At 35.9% G+C, this 19,253-nt stretch overlaps 1 protein-coding gene across 1 annotated transcript; it reads left to right on the top strand.

Moving 5' to 3' along the window:
- The first annotated feature begins 509 nt into the window (after positions 1–509).
- On the top strand, positions 510–7,768 carry LOC116521303 (olfactory receptor 10A7-like). The gene is made up of 2 exons (XM_032235989.1): positions 510–668; positions 7,109–7,768. The coding sequence occupies exons 1-2, from the start codon at positions 510–512 to the stop codon at positions 7,766–7,768; spliced, it is 819 nt and encodes a 272-aa protein (XP_032091880.1).
- The last annotated feature ends 11,485 nt before the right edge of the window (positions 7,769–19,253 follow it).

The following is a 19,253-nucleotide window of genomic DNA, read 5'->3' as shown; positions in this document are numbered from 1 at the left end:
AGAGCAAGCAGGGGGACAGACCAGGGGAGGGAGTGTTCTGGTATGGGGTCTCTGGAACAATGGGTATGAGAAGGCATGCTAAATGGCACCATCTGGTACGGCCGTATTGGTCCAATATGTGTGTGTGTGTGTGTGTGTGTGTGTGTGTGTGTGTGTGTGTGTGTGTGTTTGTATGTGAGTGTACAAAATAGATATAGATATAAATGTAGATACAGATATAGATAGATGGTAGATGGTAGATGGGTGAAGTGTGATATATGATATATGATATATGATAGATGAATGAATACAGATACAGATACAGGTACAGATACAGGTACATACATAAATAGTGTGTGTGTGTGTGTGTGTGTGTGTACAAAGGGGGGAGAGGGATTTCATTGCACAGTCATCCAGATATTGTGCATGCACTGAACTGGCAATAATGCCAGCAGCAACTCACCTCTGCTGTGCTGTCCTGTGCTGTGTTGTGCTGTGCTGTGCTGTGCTACGCTACGCTATGCTACGCTATGCTACGCTACGCTACGCTACGAAATATTGAGACTATAATCATTATATCTAATTATATCTTAGGCACAAAGCCAAAAGAAGGACTGGTATTTATTGTATCAGGAAATGTCAAATCAATTCCAAAATCTTACCAAGAAAACTACAGGGACTTCTACAAGGTATTCATAGCAGTCAAAACTGAATCCAAATTTCATTTCATTTTATTAAGTTTGTATGCCACCCTATTCCCAAGAGACTCAGGGTGGCTAACAATAAAAAGGGAGGGGATACAAAAAAATAAAATAAAAAACAACAATTTAAAATTCTACAACAGCCATAACCTCAAATGGGGCTGGATAGTTCAACAGCCCCAGGCCTGCCAGAACATCCAGGTCTTAACTGCTTTGCGGAAGGCCGGAAGGGTAGTAAGGGTCCGGATCTCCATGGGGAGATCATTCAAGAGGGCTGGAGCAGCCACAGAGAAGGCCCTCCCCCGAGGAGTCACCAGCCGACATTGTCCGGCAGATGGAATTCGGAGGAGGCCTGGTCTGTGGGATCTAATAGGTCTTTGGGAGGTGACTGGCAGGAGGCGGTCTCTCAAGTACCCAGGTCCAATACCATGTAGGGCTTTAAAAGTAACGACTAGCACCTTGAAGCGTGTCTGGAGACCAATGGGCAGCCAGTGCAGCTTGCGGAGGATAAGTGTAACGTGGGTGTACCGAGGTGCACCCACAATCGCTCGCGCGGCTGCGTTCTGGACAAGCTGAAGTCTTCAAACACTCTTCAAGGGTAGCCCCAAGCACCAAAGGAGAAAAGGAAGTCTGTGGCTACAAATTTGAGAAGAAAATAAAAATCTGCCTCAATCAGAGGTTTTTTTCTCCATTTGAATAACAGCAAAGGGGACATCTCATTATTAGAATATAATAAATAATTTGATTAACTGTGCAATATAAGACAATTACCATTAATTCTTAACAGGTTTTAAAAGACAGATCATATATTCAACTGGAGATTTGGCACAATACCCATTATTGGGTATTTTAAAAAATGTGCTGATAAAAAAGAACATACATGAAATATCAGTATCACTAATGTATTATGGAATTTATAACCTTATGCTATTTTTCCTCAATAAGCTTCTGACAATTAAGAGATGCATCTCATTTTGTCAGATCTTAATCATACTTACTCTTTGTATTCAAGTGCTCAATTGAAATAAAAAAGAATCATATGCCCTTTCATGTTTATGGACAAATAAAATTTTAACATTTTACCATTTCAGTGTTGTGGTTGTATTTATTTTACAGTTCTGCTTATAATTATATTTTATTTCTACTATGCTTTAATGATTTTGTTAGGAATCTCATCTGCCATAGTAGAAAACTGGAAATTAAATTCCACCAAAAGCATAAAAATTGTTTTAGGCTTGATAAGCAACTTAATAAAACTTCTGAATATTTACTTCAAATTTCCTCAAATTCTCAAATTTCCTCATTTTTCACAGATTTTCTCAAATTTCTCAAATGTTCTCAATTTTTTTAATAATCTCTTCCTCCAAGAACACAAGTCCCTTGATCAGCATATTTAGAGTTGCAATTCTCTGCTGGTTGACTTCAAATACACTACAGTAACTTGAAAAACAGGTGGGCCAGGAGGAAATATCTTTCAGGACATACAGTATGATCAGAACAGAGGTAGGTTGCTCCCAGTTTGGTTTGGTTCGGCTGAACCAATAGTGGATTTTTTTTGCCTGGGTCACAGCAACGCTCTGGCCACATCCCCAAACTGGTTCTTTGGTGTCTTCTACCATTGTCAGCATGTTTCTGTGTGCGCTAATGCACACAGAACAATTTTTAGTCAAACGTGCATGCGCAAACAATAAATAAATAAAATAAATTTAGGCTGGCATCACTTTAATGAGCAGCAGAGTCTGTCTTGCTTCAGCCCACATTTTGAAGAGTAGAGCCATTGCTGTCCTTTTAAAGGGTACTCTACAAAATTCTATATGTTACAATAAAGGCAAGAAAAAACAAATGCATAGGTACAGTATAGTTGATACTTGGCTCAATAGTGCAGAAGGATCTTGGAGTCCTAGTGTACAATCAGTTAAGTCAGTTAAATATGAGCCAGCAGTGTGCTGCACTGGCAAAAAAGCCAACATAGTCCTAGGCTGCATTAACAGAGAGACAGAATCAAGATCAAGTGAAATGTTAGTATCACTATATAATGCCCTGGTAAGATCATACGTGGAATATTGAATCTAGGATATAGAAAAAAAGTTGAAATTCTAAAAAGAATGCAGAAAAGAGCCACAAAGATTATTAAGGGACTGGAGGTTAAAACATATGAAAAATGAAGAATTGGGCATGTTCTAGTTTAATGAAAAGAAGGAGTAGGGATGACATGATAAAAGTGTTCCAATATCTATGGGGCTACCACAAAAAGACAGGGTCACCCTAGTTTCCAAAGCATCTGAAGGCAGAACAAGATGAAGCAATGGATGGAAGGAAGAAGTGAAGGCTGAAGGGAGGAGAGATAATGAAGGGGTAGAAACAGTGGAAAATAAAAAGCAGACAAAAATCTTCATAGGATTTGATAGTGGCATAGGGAAAATTGAAAAGGGGGGATGTGTCCCAACAAAAGGAAATAAAAGGCAGACAAAAGATCTTACTGAGGTTAACAGTGGCATAGGGAAAACTGAAGAGGGGGATAGAGAAGTAGGACAATAGACTTACTAGGAAAAATCAGACAATTAGAAATTGTTATATGGGGAAATATAAAGCTGAGATATGTGGCTTCCTCCTATACATGATAATAAAATTGAGTTGCTAATAAATAATCTGTTAATAAAATCAGTTAAATTGAATATGATAATGGATAGATAATTAAATAAAGGTTAAAATATATGGAATATGGACAAATATGAAACTGTTAGGGCGAGAATGTAAAGCAGAGGTATGTGACTCATTTTATACACGATAATTAAACTGAGTTGCTAATTGATTGAATATGACAATAGAAGGACAATTAAGTATGTGTTAAAATATATGAAACATGGAAACATATAGAACTTCTGAGATGATGAACTAAGTGAGATGTGTACTGCTTGTTATTCTATATAGTAGATTAAGGGAATTGTAATGAACATTGAACAGTTTGGATTGTTATTTAGAGGCAATTAAGGGTAACCTAAGCCAAAATATGGAACATGAAATATACTTACAATGGAAATTATTGAGATTATAAAGACAGAATCACAAATTTGGGGTGTGTAAGGATGCATAATTTTATAAATATAATGATGAGAATAGCTGGGAATTGTATATTGAAGAGGAATTATAAATATCATCAACATAAAATGAATATGATAATGGATAGATAATTAAATAAAGGTTAAAATATATGGAATATGGACAAATATGAAACTGTTAGGGCGAGAATGTAAGGTATGTGACTCATTTTTATACACGATAATTAAACTGAGTTGCTAATTGATTGAATATGACAATAGAAGGACAATTAAGTATGTGTCAAAATATATGAAACATGGAAACATATAGAACTTCTGAGATGATGAACTAAGTGAGATGTGTACTGCTTGTTATTCTATATAGTAGATTAAGGGAATTGTAATGAACATTGAACAGTTTGGATTGTTATTTAGAGACAATTAAGGGTAACCTAAGCCAAAATATGGAACATGAAATATACTTACAATGGAAATTATTGAGATTATAAAGACAGAATCACAAATTTGGGGTGTGTAAGGATGCATAATTTTATAAATATAATGATGAGAATAGCTGGGAATTGTAACCAGGTTTACATCTCGGCCATAAATAGTCTGGGGGTGGTGGTGGTTTAAAAATACAATTACTATATATGTATACTTTTTTTGCTTTTAAAAAAGAAGGATGAAGATGTATTTTAAAATTAAATATGTATATTGAAGAGGAATTATAAATATCATCAACATAAAATGGAGCTCACTCAGAAGCTGAAGTACATCAAATAAATAAGATGAAGAGTGTGAAGTAGAGGAGAGAGGTAAGGAAGGAGAAGTAGAGAAGAGAAGGATGATAGAGGGAAGAAAGGAGGTAGGGAGGAGAAGGAGAAAGGGAGAGGAAAGTGTATAGGATAAGGTACAAATATGGTGTATGCAGAGCAAAAGATTAATGATCACAAATGTCAAGGGACAGTTTTCAACCTTTAGGCATAACATAAACAAGTTTTTTACAGAGAATATTACAGTGATACAGAATTACTTCCTATTAAGAAATTAGAGAGTGATGTTAAGTCAACAAAGAAGCTTGAAAAGAATATTTCTGGACACCATTTTCTAAAAATGCATTCTGGTAAGTTAAACTCTTTTCAGAGGGGTTGAACATTTGTCCTTTGTTAGATTTTAGAAGTTGCAGAAAATAAGTTCTGCAACAGGATCAACAACATTTGTATAATTGACATTTATGATTGAATTAGAAAATACACTGTACTGTGCTATCTACCAAGTTTCCCATCAGTCTTCTGAACTTTACTTGTATATACATTGTTTGAAATTGGAAAGAAAGCATCATAACTGAAGATCTTATTTTTGGGGAAATACATTCTTTTTAATAAAAGATGTGAATATACAGTAGCCCTCAACTTACAACCATTCATTTAGTGATTGTTTAAAGTTATAGTGGCACTAAAAAAAATACTTACAACTGTTTTTCATATTTGTAATATTTCTGACATTCCATGATCATGGGATTGGAATTCAGATGCTTGGCTAATGTCTGTATTTATGACAGTTGTAATGCCCAAATGTCATGTGATCACCTTTTGCAACCTTCTAACAATGGGAAAGTCAGATTCACTTAACAAGCGTATTATTACTTATTAATTGCAGAGATTCATTTAACAACTGTAGCAAAAAAGGTCAAGAAAGATATAGAATTGGTCAAAACTCACTTAACAACTGTCATTCTTGGCAACCAAAATTTTAGGCTCAATTGTAATCATGAGTCAAAAACTACTTGTACTTTATAGCAACTGTAAATCATGTTCTTTTCACACTAAAGATAGGCAATCTTTTTGCAGTTTTCCTTCTTTCTTTCTAGTAGAGGAGTGATATATGATAATATAATAATGTCACTGGAAAAGGTAAAGCTGAAATCCCTGTCTTGATTATTTGTCTGAAAATTTTAGAACGCTTCGTGTCACAGACATGCATCTGGGATTACACTCACTCCACAAGTTATTCCTTGTCTGTTCCCCTATTAGGTGATTATACGAAGAAAGGAGAGTACGAAGGATAATGTAGATGCAAAGAAAACAAAATGTTCTGAGTAACCTGATGCCACATGAAAAGTAAAAAGAACTGACAAATGTTTATTTTAATCATTGAATGTGCGTTGAATGTTTAAAGCAATAGGCATCAGCAATAACAGCACCTCCTCTTTCTTTCCAAAATATTAGGAGTTTATGAAAATGCTTATTCTTAAAATCATACCTGCAGTTTAATCCACAAATTAATATTTACATATTAGATTTTTTTATCACTAATAATTGTTTTTGAAATTGATAATAACATTGGAAAGAGTAAAGATAAATGAAAATAGCCAAGATGGATGTGGCAAACAGTCTTCCAATTCCTATTTTATACATTCATACATACACATACACATACACATACACATACACATACACAGACATATACATATACATATACATATACATATATTACTGCAGAATAAATGCCATCTCTGTGATGCACTGAAAGTTGTGGTCAGTCAAACTCATGAAACTTGTGAAATATTATTTTAAATTAATGAGCATTGGGAACAATATGTGCAAAACAAAAGATGAATATGCAATATTATTATCTTTATTTTGCAATATTTGTCTAGATTCATCAATTTCCCTATGTGCTCTGATAATATTACACTAATGCTATCTTTGGAAATATATCTATTGTTCATAAGGCTAAAGATTAATCTGGTAAAAAACAACTCTATGCATGGTGTGTGTGTGTGTGTGTGTGTGTGTGTGTTAGAAACTTTCTGTAATTCAACTTCACTACTTGATTTTATGATAAATTAATATTTTGCAACTGAGAACATAATATGATCAAACTTTTTATGAGAACATTTGGGATATGACATAATAATTTAAGTATTGCATATGTTCTTCTGAAATATCAGAGTTTTCATAGTTCATTGCTAGTTAAATAATGTCATAATTGTTCAGCTTCTTAGCTATACTGGTTTCCCTTCTTTGTCTTCAGTCCAAATTCTCTTCGTGAAACTGATGAAATGATTTGTTTTTTCTAGATGCAGCAACCATGACAAATGATACTACTATTTCTGAGTTCGTACTGCTTGGATTTGGAGAATTCTCAAAACCACAAGTACTTCTCTTCTCACTCTTCTTAGTGATTTACATATTGTCTATGGTTGGAAATTTCATCATTATCATTTTGGTTGTGATAAACAAACACTTCCACACTCCCATGTACATTTTTCTTGCAAATCTGGCTTTCATGGAAGCCTGCTGCAGCTCTGCCGTAATACCTAAAATGTTGTCAGTCCTATTAACAGGAGATAACCATATACTTTTTCAATCTTGTTTTATACAGTTTTATATATATGCCTGCCTAGAAGGTACTGAATGCTATCTTTTAGCAATGATGTCTTATGACAGATACCTAGCTATATGCAAGCCACTTCATTATGCTACTCTCATGAGTTGGAAGCTGAGTTTCATCTTAGCAGCTGTGTCTTGGGCAGCTGGGTTGATGGTGAGCACAACCTTAACTTTGAATATATTATGGTTATCTTTTTGTGGTCCAAATAAGATTGAACATTATTTCTGTGATGCTATTTTTAACATAAGAGAGATCTCTTGTAGTGACACCTATCTTGTTGAACTATCTTCCTTTATTTTTACCTATATATTTACCCTGCCCCCATTTATTCTTATCTTGGCCTCTTATGTTTCCATCATTGTTTCTATCCTGAGAATGTCATCAGTTACTGGAAGACAAAAAGCTTTCTCCACCTGTTCTTCTCATCTCATAGTGGTTTGCTTATATTATGGAACAATGATGCTTGTCTATCTTCTCCCCAGAACCAAAAAATCAACATATGTAAAAAAATTCTTCTCTCTTTTCCATACAGCTTTGAGCCCAGTGATTAACCCACTCATATACAGTCTTAGAAACAAGGAAGTAAAGGATGCCTTGAGCAGTGGGTTCAAGAGATTTATATTATGTATGACACATCATAATCACAAGTAAAGTAATTGAAAAGATACTTGTCCATTAGTGTTGACTCACACAGGAATAAATATGTTTTTATGTTTGTTTTAATGAATCTCTTTTTTGCATGGGTTTCAGAGAAAAATACAATATGGAAGATTATTCATAAGGAAATATTGTTATTTGATGTTTAAAGGCACATGCTAGATCTCTACAGAGCAATCTTTTTCCTTTTTTGTAATCACAGTAGCCAGGTTGCTACTGTGATTCACTATGTGGCATACTTTCAACATGGAAAATACTCTGCCTTGACTTTTCCACTTGAGAGCATACTTTCTCCCCTGAAGATGATTAGGACATTGGCAGATTCTAAATTTTGCATTATTATTCACCAAGAACTTTCAAAAATAGGCATGATTTGATTAAGATTCCACTAAAGATATCCTAATATAAAGATGTCATGTAAAACGTTTTCAGATAATTAGACTTGGGGTACAATTTGTTGATCCAGTATTTTTAAGATGTATGCCATTATTTTGTGTTCCTCTGTTTCTTGAAGAGGCAAATAATATAACTGACCTGTAAATATTCCATAAATAAACTGACTATTATATGTCTATTTGAATAATTGATACAAAAATTATTTTAAAAGATTTTTTTCAGGAATATTATTACTATTGTTGAGATAGGCAATTGTCTATCATTTAGTATCATTATATAAACAATAATAATTTAGATAATAATAATTGGATACTCAAAAAAGTTTCTATCCAGAAAATACATAAGTTGTTAGGGGGATAGGGTGAAGGAAAAACAGAGAAGGAATGAGGGGGTAGGATCAGAGAAAGAATTTGCATTATGACAGTGGATATTCTTTCTCATCCTCCTCCAATTGAATAAAGCCAAATTATAATAATTCAAATAATTACTAAGTAAAATAAACAAACAAATTAGTTTAGTTTAGTTTAGTTTTATTGAGTTTGTATGCCGCCCTATTCCCGAGAGACTCACGGCAGCTCACAATAAAAAGGGAGGGGATACAAAAAATAAAATAGAAAAAACAATTTAAAACTCTGCAACAGCCATAACCTTGAATGGGGCTGGATAGTTCAACAGCCCCAGGCCTGCCGGAACAGCCAGGTCTTAACAGCTTTGCGGAAGGCCGGAAGAGTAGTAAGGGTCCGGATCTCCATGGGGAGATCATTCCAGAGGGCCAGAGCAGCCACAGAGAAGGCCCTCCCCCGAGAAGTTGCCAGCAGATGGAATTCGAAGGAGGCCTAGTCTGTGGGATCTGATAGGTCTTTGGGAGGTAACTGGCAGGAGGCAGTCACTCAAGTACCCAGGTCCGATACCATGTAGGGCTTTACAAGTAACGACTAGCACCTTGAAGCGTGTCCGGAGAGCAATAGGCAGCCAGTGCAGCTCGCGGAGGATAGGTGTAACGTGGGTGTACTGAGGTGCACCCACAATCACTCACACGGCTGCGTTCTGGACAAGCTGAAGTCTCCGAATACTCTTCAAGGGCAGCCCCATGTAGAGCGCGTTACAGTATATACATAAAGACGTTTTATAAGAAGTAAGAGTATACAAACCTGAAATCACTCTCATCAGATGCTACAAGAGAAAGAAATAAAAATGTATACTCATACTTCTGTGTGTGTGTGTGTGTGTGTGTGTGTGTGTTTATTTTACTTAGTGATTCTTTGAATTATTATAATTCAGCTTTATTCAATTGGAAGATGAAGCAACAGAATGAAAGACAATGGAAGACAATGGTGCTGGCTTCAATGTCTGGAGCCTTACTGCTCTATTGCAAGGACTTTTCCTGCCTATGCAAAAGTAATTAAGTATTCAAGATTGTTAATGTACTTTTTCTATTTCCTATACAATCATTTGTCAATCAATTTTTGGAGTTCTCCATTAGCTGGCAACTAATATTTTATCATGTTTAGTGGCTGTGTGAAAAAGCTAGAAATTCCTACATTCAAAGGCAGGCACTGATTCAGAGTATAAATATGAATATACAATTGAATCCAGATGTTTTTCTTTTGGGATTGACAGGCAAACATTTGGAAAAAAAAGGTCACAGAGCATACTTTGTAAATATGATAACTTCAGAAAAATTATGGAATGCATAAAGATGGATGGATTTAGTATGACTAATTGTGGAGGAATGGATAATGAAGATGATGTAAATTCCTGAGATGGTTAATTTACTTTTTTTATCAGCAAAAAGACATCTACTGCTGTTTGAAAAAGTTCTACATGCTTTCAGTTTTAACCTGTATTTACATGTTTAATCAACTTTTCACTCATAGAAACCATGCAAAATTGCTACTTTAATGACATTTTCTGCAGTCGGATTGAGATGCATAATTTTTATTAATATAACCAAAGTCTTCTTAAGGTTTTGAGTGAGTTTATGTGCTAAAACACATGCGTGGGTTGTGTCGTGAACCTAGCTTTATGGGTATGGCATGCTGGTGCATGTCACCCCACCCCCTATGCTCCCTTTCCACTTTTGGCATGGCAGCAAAAAAAGGTTCACCATCACTGGTCTATGCCAAAGCGATGCCACCTGGTGATAAGCAATAAGGGCTGGCCAATTTCATATTAGTAACCATGTTTGGTTACCTAAACAGTCCTTTTCAGGGCCACAAAAAATAAAAATGTTAACAAAACACTAGCATCAGCTTTAGTAATTGCAGCACATACGCCATTGGTATGCATCAGTTAATCTGTTTCATAGTGATTGTAAGCATGCATTGTAAGCATGCAAGAAAATTCACAATCCCCATCCAAACAGCACCAAATTGCAAAACAGCTTATGCTTTTCATTTAGAAACCACCAGTATTTATTTAAATATAATATTATTTGCAAAGCGCTTAGCATAAAATCAATGGCCTATCCAAAAAATGTCATAAACCGTAAACAGTAAACCATGCAGGACTTTTTCATACAGCTGTACACGTATTGATGACTAGAAATCTCTCACATATACTCTGCATGATAAAAATAGAAATAAACTTATGGTTTATGTTTTTGTTACTTTTACAGAATAGATTTTAGAAAAAGTAAATTGTTAAAATTAACAAGTAAGAACTAAATTTATAATTGTAGTTATAACTGTTGTAAAGAAGATCAGAAGTTACTTCATCATAGCTTTTTTCTTTCTTTTCAAGTTTGTTTGTGCTTTTAGTTTTTTCTTAACTTTGATTTTTCTTTTCTTTTTCTCCCTTTATATCAGCTTGCATCATGTCTTCCATTTGAAAAACTCTTTCAGTAAAATTATGTATGTATGTTATTAAACTAATATATGCTAATATTACTTATTCATTTATTTCATTAAATTTATTTGCTACCAATCCATGGGGCTATTCTAGGTGACTTGCAACAGTAGATGGTAAAATTATAAACAATGCAAATAAAACAATGGTAAACAATGAAACAATAAAGATTGAATAATAAAATATCTCAATATGAATTAATAGATGGGTGAGGACAGAACAAGATCTACAAAGGGGGAAACGGCATTTGCAATTAGTTTAATAGACATCTCCAATGTGATACTCTTCCATTGGGCCCTGAGGCCAATCAGCAGAGCTAGGTCTGCAGGCCCTTATGATAGGACAAAAGAATAGGGACATGATGTTTCAGAGAAACAATGCTAAGCACAGAATCCACAAGTCAGAATTCCTTGACTGACAGGATCTGTATCAAGACTCCTTTGCCAGCACAAGTGGGACAAGCCAGTTCTAGCAACACGAGATGGTTCATCAAATAACCTGGACCCATGTTATGAATAGCAATAGCAGTTAGACTTATATACCACTTCATAGGGCGTTCAGCCCTCTCTAAGCGGTTTACAGAGTCAGCATATTGCCCCCAACAATCCGGGTACTCATTTTACCCACCTCGGAAGGATGGAAGGCTGAGTCAACCCTGAGCCGGTGAGATTTGAACAGCCGAACTGCAGAACTGCAGTCAGCTGAAGTAGCCTGCAGTGCTGCATTTAACCACTGTGCCACCTCGGCACAGGAGAGCTTCAAGGGTCATAACCAACATACTGATCTGCACCCAGAAACAAACCAGCACCCAGTGCAGCTCATGGAACAACAGAGTAACATGGGCCATTGAAGGAGACTGCTCATGCTGCCATACTGTACACAACTTGAAGTTTCCAAATGCATTTCAGAGGTAGTCCCATATAGCTTCCTATTACCTTTATCTTTCTGAGAATTGTGGTCCAGCGGATCCCAGTGTGTACTTGTTAACTTGAACAGAGACCAGTCACAAATGATGTAACACAAGACTAGAGTTTTTCCTGTTTTCTGTGTTTGTAAGTGATACAACAGAAGGATTGCTAGGTAAAGTTTGTGTTTTTACTGATGATACAAAGGTGTGTAACATAATTGATGCTCCTGGGGCAATTTGTAACATGGAAAATGATGTGGCATTGCTGGAAAATGGGTCACAAATGTGAAAACTGCACTTCAATCTTTCTAAATGTAATATCATGCACTTAGGGGAAAAAAACTCTCTTGCAGTGTACACTATCTGGTGTACAGAGTTAGACAGAACAAAAGAAGAATTGAAGTGTATTCATAGCAGATGACTGCAAAATGAGTAAACAGTGTGGAAAGGCAGCTGTGAAGGAAAACAAATTTCTGGGGACACATCCATTGAGGGATAATCAGTTTGAAAAAGGAATTCCTAATCCATGTGTGTGTGTGTGTGTGTGTGTGTACATGTATATACTTATATTTATATTATATACATATTTATATGTAGGGACACAGTGGCTCAGTGGCTAAGATGTTGAGCTTGTTGTTTGAAAGGTCAGCAGTTCAGTGGTATGAATCCCTAGTACCACATAACAGAGTTAGCTCCCATTACTTGTCCCAGCTTCTGCCAATTTAGCAGTTTGAAAGCATGTAAAACATGCAAGTAGAAAAATAGAAACCACCTTTGGCGGGAAGATAACAGCATTCTGTGTGCCTTTGACATTTAGTCAAAGGCACACATGACCACAGAGATGTCTTCGGACAGTGCTGGCTCTTTGGCTTTGAAATGGAGATGAGCACTGCCCCCTAGAGTCGGGAATGAGTAGGACATGTGTGCAAGGGGAACATTTATCTTTACCTAAGACCCCTATGTTGAATAATGTGCCCAGTTCTGGAGACATCCCTTAAAAAATATTGATAAGAGTGTGAGAATTCAGAGATGGTTCAAAGTATGAAGGATATTTGGGTTGATTGGAGGAACTGATAGATATAGTTTACAATAGTGAATGGAGGCATGATTGAATTCTTTAAATATATTAAGGGTGGGAAAAAATTTCTAGAAGACAGTATTTTCAACATTAAGCAGAAATCTAGAACATGGATGAAAAACCTCTAATTGACAAGATGGAAGTTCAAAAATAATGTTACAAAGTTTTACTTCACAAAAAGAATAGTGGAAGTTTGGAAACAACTTCCAGCAGAGGTAGTGGATCAATCATCAGGAACTGAGTTTAAATATGATTGGAATAAACACATTTCTATCATCTTATAAAAATAATAAATAAAAATATAATAAATCATAATGAAATAAATCATAATAAATTAATTAAAAATAAAATAAAATAAAAACAAAAAAAATCAGTAAAACAATTAAGAGCTGAATTCTCATTTTGTCACATGTCAGTTGTATCCAGTCATTATAGTCAGGTACTAAAACCTTGAGATTTTATTTCTGAAAAAAACCTCACTTCTATTATGGTCCTTGCATGTTTGTGGGTAAATAAAATTTGAAATACTTTAAGTTGCCTTTTAGCTGTCCTGGCTGAAGAGATAAAAAAAATATTTTATTTTATTTTATGGTTTGGTTTATAATTACAAATTTGGTTTGGAATACATTTGAATTTCATTGTGGTTTTAATTATTTTCTTAGCTAACTCAACTTCATCTTTTACTGGAAACCTGGAAATTAACTCCATCAAATAAATAAAGGTTGCTTTAGGCTCACTATATTACACATATAATAACTCTGCATATTTACCTGGAAGTAAAATTCTCTTCACAATCTCTTACTTCAAGAATGCATTAAATATATTTTCAATGACTGTGAAAGAAGCTTCTTGCTTATTTCTCTGAGAGGAGCATTTAAAGTGGCAGTTCTCTGCTGATTGACCAGTTATACTACAAATAACTTGAAAACATACGGGCCAGGAAGAAATGACTTGGAAAACATATGGTTGGAATATAGGAACAAAGTAAGGAAGATTTGGCAACCCAAGGAATTTTTAGATGATTTGAGCAATGAAGATAGAAACCAAGAAGGGACAAGGAGCTTCCCAAATCTCAGTCAGGAAAAAGTCCAAAAGCAGCCATGGACAGGTAAAGCCTTGGGCAATAAGAAGAAAGTAGAGCAATTGTGACAACAGGAGGAAGGGAAGGGGGGAGGAAGGAAGGAGGAAAGGACAGGAAAGATAAATGTTTTAAATAAATGCCTCTAAATTAACCTTCAAAGATTACCAGATTAATTATAACAAATGTCAAGGGATATTTTTCTACTTTTGGGCACAATATAACCAAACTTTTTATGGAGAATTAAAATTATACAGAATTGTTTTCTATTAGTACAGTACTATTAGTATTATTTTTAATAATACAGTGAATATTAAATTAACAAAAAAGCTTCAAAAGAACATTTCTAGGCATCATTTTCTAAGGAAATTAAATTGAATATTGAATTAAAATATTTTGAGAAAAGTACTTTTGTTCTGGTCAAATTTGAGCAGTTTCAAAAAAATTCTGCAACAGGAGTTCATACAGTTTATGACTTCTATGTTTGAAATAGAAAAGGGACTGTGCTGTTCTATCTACTAAGTTTTTTATCAGACTTCTGATCTTTACTTATGAAAAGAGTGTTTGAAATTGGAAGGAAAGTATCATAATTAAAGAGATTATTCAGGAGAAAAATAATTTTTCAGCAATGCGTAAATTATGTACCTCCCAGACTAAAATTAGGAAATCTTTTTGCTTCTTTCTCTTTCTTTCTTTCTTTCTTTCTTTCTTTCTTTCTTTCTTTCTTTCTTTCTTTCTTCTTTCCTTCCTTCCTTCCTTCCTTCCTTTTTTTCTTTCTCTTTCTCTATTTCTGGATTTTTTGAAAAGACATGTTGACATGTTGACCAAACAATGAGGCTGTGAGGCTAAGGTCTTTGTCATTCTTTTATTTGGAGGAGGAAGCTTTTAGAGGGTTCCAGATGACATAGAAATTTGTAGGAGGGATACTGTGGATACAAAGAAAAAAAACCACTTCTGAGTAACCTGAGGACACATAAAAAATAAAAAGAACTGACTTTTTAAGTCACTGTAAGATATGTTGGGTGGTTAAGGTAGCAAACAGCAGTAACACCTCCTCCCAAAGAATTGAATAAATGAAATAATAGGACATCATGAAATTGCTTTTTCTGGAGCCATATCTTTGAACTTCAGTTCAGTGCACAAATTTATATTTACATATTGGAATCTTTTTGGGTGACTAATAGTGGTTTTTGAAATTGACATCAATGGTGGAAGGAGTATGGGCAACACCGGATGTGACAAAAACTGTTCTAATTTCTACTTCTATGCAGTTCTCCAAAGAATGGATGAATCTTCACCATCTTTACAGACCATAAACCTCTGCTTGGTTTTTTCACAGCTGACAAACAGACACCGCAGATCCTGTCGCTGTGAACAATTGTCCATTTTTATGGCTGCATACTTATATCAGCTAGTCCACAAGCTGGGCAAGGAAATGGACAATGATGATGCTCTCAGCCAACTGCCTCTACCTTAGACTGAGCTGGATCCGGCTCTAGATTATCATATTCTGGCGCTCCAGGACCTGCCTGAAGCACCCCTACATGCAGGAGACATTGCAGCTGAAACCACCACAGACAGAACACTTAGCTGCATTCTCAACTGGGTGTTCAGGGGATTGCCAGGTCCTGAGTTCCAATACTACACTTCTCAAAAAAAATGAACTGTTGGTCCACAAGAGATGCATGCTGTGGGGCAGCAGGTTCATCATTCCATCCTGTCTTTATCCCAAGATGCTGGATTCCGTACATGAGGAGCACCCAGGAATTGTTTGGATGAAAGCTCAAGCCAGGAACTAATTGTGGTGGCGAGGCCTGGACAAAGACACTGGGAATCAAGTAAAGAGTTGCCAGGTCTGCCAAGAAACCTGGCCGAAGATTCCACAAGCACCAGTGCACTGCTTGGAGACCACACAGACACACCATGGTCTTGCATGCACATTGACAGGGGCAGGTGTTCCTGAAAGTAGTGGTCAGTTATTCCAAATTTTTGGAAGTGGCACCAGGGTTTCATGAATGACAACAACCAGGGTCATCTGAGAGTTGTGCCAGCTGTTTGCCATACATGGTATGCCAGATATAATTGTGTCCAACAATGAGGCACAACTCATGGCAGAAGAGCTTCAGTCATTCCTCAACTCCAACATGATTCAGCATGTAACATCTGTTCCATTCCACCCCATGGCCGTTTGGCCAATGGTCAGGTCAAATGAGTGGTCAGGATCATGAAGAAGGTGCTCAAACAAATGACAAATGGGGACTGGAATCACTGCCTGGTGAACTTCATCCTGGGCCAGCCCACAACTCCCAGTACAGCAACAGGTCACAGCCCAGCAGAACTGAGGTAGGGCTGCTGGTTTACAATGAAGCTTGATGAACCTGACCCAGACAAAGTAGCAGCAGAGATGGCTCAGCCAACCCCCTCCCCAGAACTTGCAACTGGGTGAATTGGTCTGGGCCAGGAACTATCATTGTGGGGAATCTTGGGTGGCTGGTAGGGTAACTAAGGTAACAGGCCCATATCATATGAGGTTTCTCTGGGGAATAATTGTACAATCAGAGGCCACATTGATCAGTTATGGTGTCGGTAGGCTGGGCCAGTTCCAGATGAGGATCCCAAGGCTTTATCAGGCCCACTAGAGAACTGTTTTCCTCCAGGTTTGCCTACATCACTTATGGCCGCCTCTGGATGTACCAAGGGCAGTAGAGCCACCTTCACTCATGGGTGACCAAAACGGCTATCATGACTCTGTCTAATTGGAGATGAACAATACTCCACTTAAATAGGACTCTCCAGTAACATTACGGTGGCCTGCCAGGATCCATGGACCCCCAGCCTATCTCAAAGTCTATGAGATGAGTAAGAACTATCCTGGGGGGGGGGTGTAAGACTGAGGGTAAGAACTATCCTTGGGGGGAGTGGTATTTTTTATTGAGGGGTAATAGATAGATAGATAGATAGATAGATAGATAGATAGATAGATAGATAGATAGTTGTTTTAAGCCTGGCTAAAGTGAAACTAACTTTTAGATGACTCGAACTGCAACTGTTTTGGAAGGAAACTTAAAAGATTCATATTTGGGTGGGCTTTTTCAAATATTGTGATTGGTTAAAGCCCCGTGGGCCCTGAGTATAAATTACAGGGATTTGCCTGTTGTTTCACAGTTCCAGTTTTGAGTCAATAAATGCTGGCCTGTTCTTGCCTACTGTACCCACTACAGAATAGGTGAAATTCTGCTAATACCACCAAAATTAGCACAATACAAAGCAGAACATTTTACCTTTGACCACATATTCTTCGAAGATTGTGCCACCCCAAATCATCCTATTGTCTTCTACTGACATGAAGATGCTTCCCCATGATTGTCTTCATTACATCTATGATGCCAAACTACCCCACCCAACCTGAGCAACATATCCCTCACAAATCCAGACTTTAAACTTTTTGCAGATCAAGAAATACTTACTATGAAAATGTTTTTACATAAAATGATTTACAATCATAACTAGGTTTAGAATTTATGTTTCTAAGCAAGGTGGCTGTTAAGTGAGTCACTGTAGTTGTCAGGTGAATCACACAGTCATTAATCAAATTTAACTTCTGTCATTGACTTTGCTTGCAAAGATCACACATTGTGAACATATGATGTTGAACTGCTGCAATAATCATAAATACATGGCTCTTACCAAGCACCCAAATTTTGATCTCAAGATCCCAGTGGCACTGAGCTTGACTTAAGTGTGAAGAACAGTTGTAAGTCAGTTTTTCAACTTTGAATAGTCACTAAACAAACAGTTGTAAATCTATACTATCTGTGTAACATTTATATTTTCAACTCGTTTAGAACCAATAAAATATTTTTTGAATTTAAAAATAGAAAGAGTATTCCTAAATTAGGAAAAGAAAATGGGAGTAGTGGTCCAGGTGTTTCACTATTTTTTCAGCATGATTTATCATCCTTAAAGGGAAAGTAGATCCTTTTGAATTTGCTTGCTATTTTTTCTTCTTCTAGAATATTGTCAGATATATTACTAAATAATAATAGTAATAGTGTACTGAAATATAATTATCATACTGGTTGTGACTTCAGACTCCCAAGTACATTTTCCTAGCAAAACTGGCTTTTATGGAAGCCTGCTGCAGCTCAACAGTTATATCTAAAATGTTAAAAGGAGATAATTGTATACTTTAAATCCTGTTTCATACAATTTTTATATATGCCTGTCTAGGAGCTGCAAAATGTTATCTGCTAGCAATGATGTCTTATGACAGATACCTAGCCATATGCAAGCCACTCCATTACATCACTCTCATGAACTACAGATAAGTTTCTGCTTAGCATCTGTGTCTTGGTCAAATGGTTTGATGGTGAGCATAATCTTAACCTGGAATATGATATTGTTATCTTTTTTTGTTATGTTTTTTATGACATAAGAGAAATCTCCTGCAGTGACACCTACCTCACAGAACTATTTTCATTTATATTTACCTATATACTTACTCTGCCTCCATTTGTTCTCATTGTGACCTCTTACATTTCCATTCTTGTCACTAACCTGAGAATGACATTTGTTATTGGAAGGTGAAAAGCTTTCTCCACCTGTTCTTCTCATTTCATAGTAATTGGCTTGTATTACGGAACACTGATGCTTGTCTTCTTCCAAGAAATTACATGTGTAAAGAAATTCTTCTCTCTTCTATACTACTTTGAGTCCCATGATTAAACCTCTTATATACAGTCTTAGAAATAGTGAAGTAAAGGATGCCTTGAGAAATGGGTTGGAAAGACTTTTACTGTATATCACACATCATAATGCCAATTATTAGCTAACTGGAAAGATACCGCAAACATCTTATCTTTGAAAGCTGAGATACATATAAATATACTTCTCCTGTTTTTAATGAATCTCTTTTTTGACATTGGTTTCAGAAGAATATAAGTTTTGGAAGGGGATCCCATAAGGACATATTGTTATTTGATGCTTATCTCTGCTTATATTCACACATAAATAATAGATCTCTATGTCTATATCTAAAATGCATTTTATTATTTTGTCCTCCCTCTGCTTTTTGAAATACTAAACACTATAATTGTGCTATAAATTAATATGCAAATATTTGTTTATTTCAATGTTTATTACTATTTTGTAAAAATTGTTCAATGGTATTACC

Source organism: Thamnophis elegans, chromosome Z, assembly GCF_009769535.1.
Source record: "Thamnophis elegans isolate rThaEle1 chromosome Z, rThaEle1.pri, whole genome shotgun sequence".
NCBI classification, from domain to species: domain Eukaryota; kingdom Metazoa; phylum Chordata; class Lepidosauria; order Squamata; family Colubridae; genus Thamnophis; species Thamnophis elegans.
Note: the sequence above shows the minus strand (reverse complement) of the source record. Positions and strands in the feature narration are given on the sequence as shown.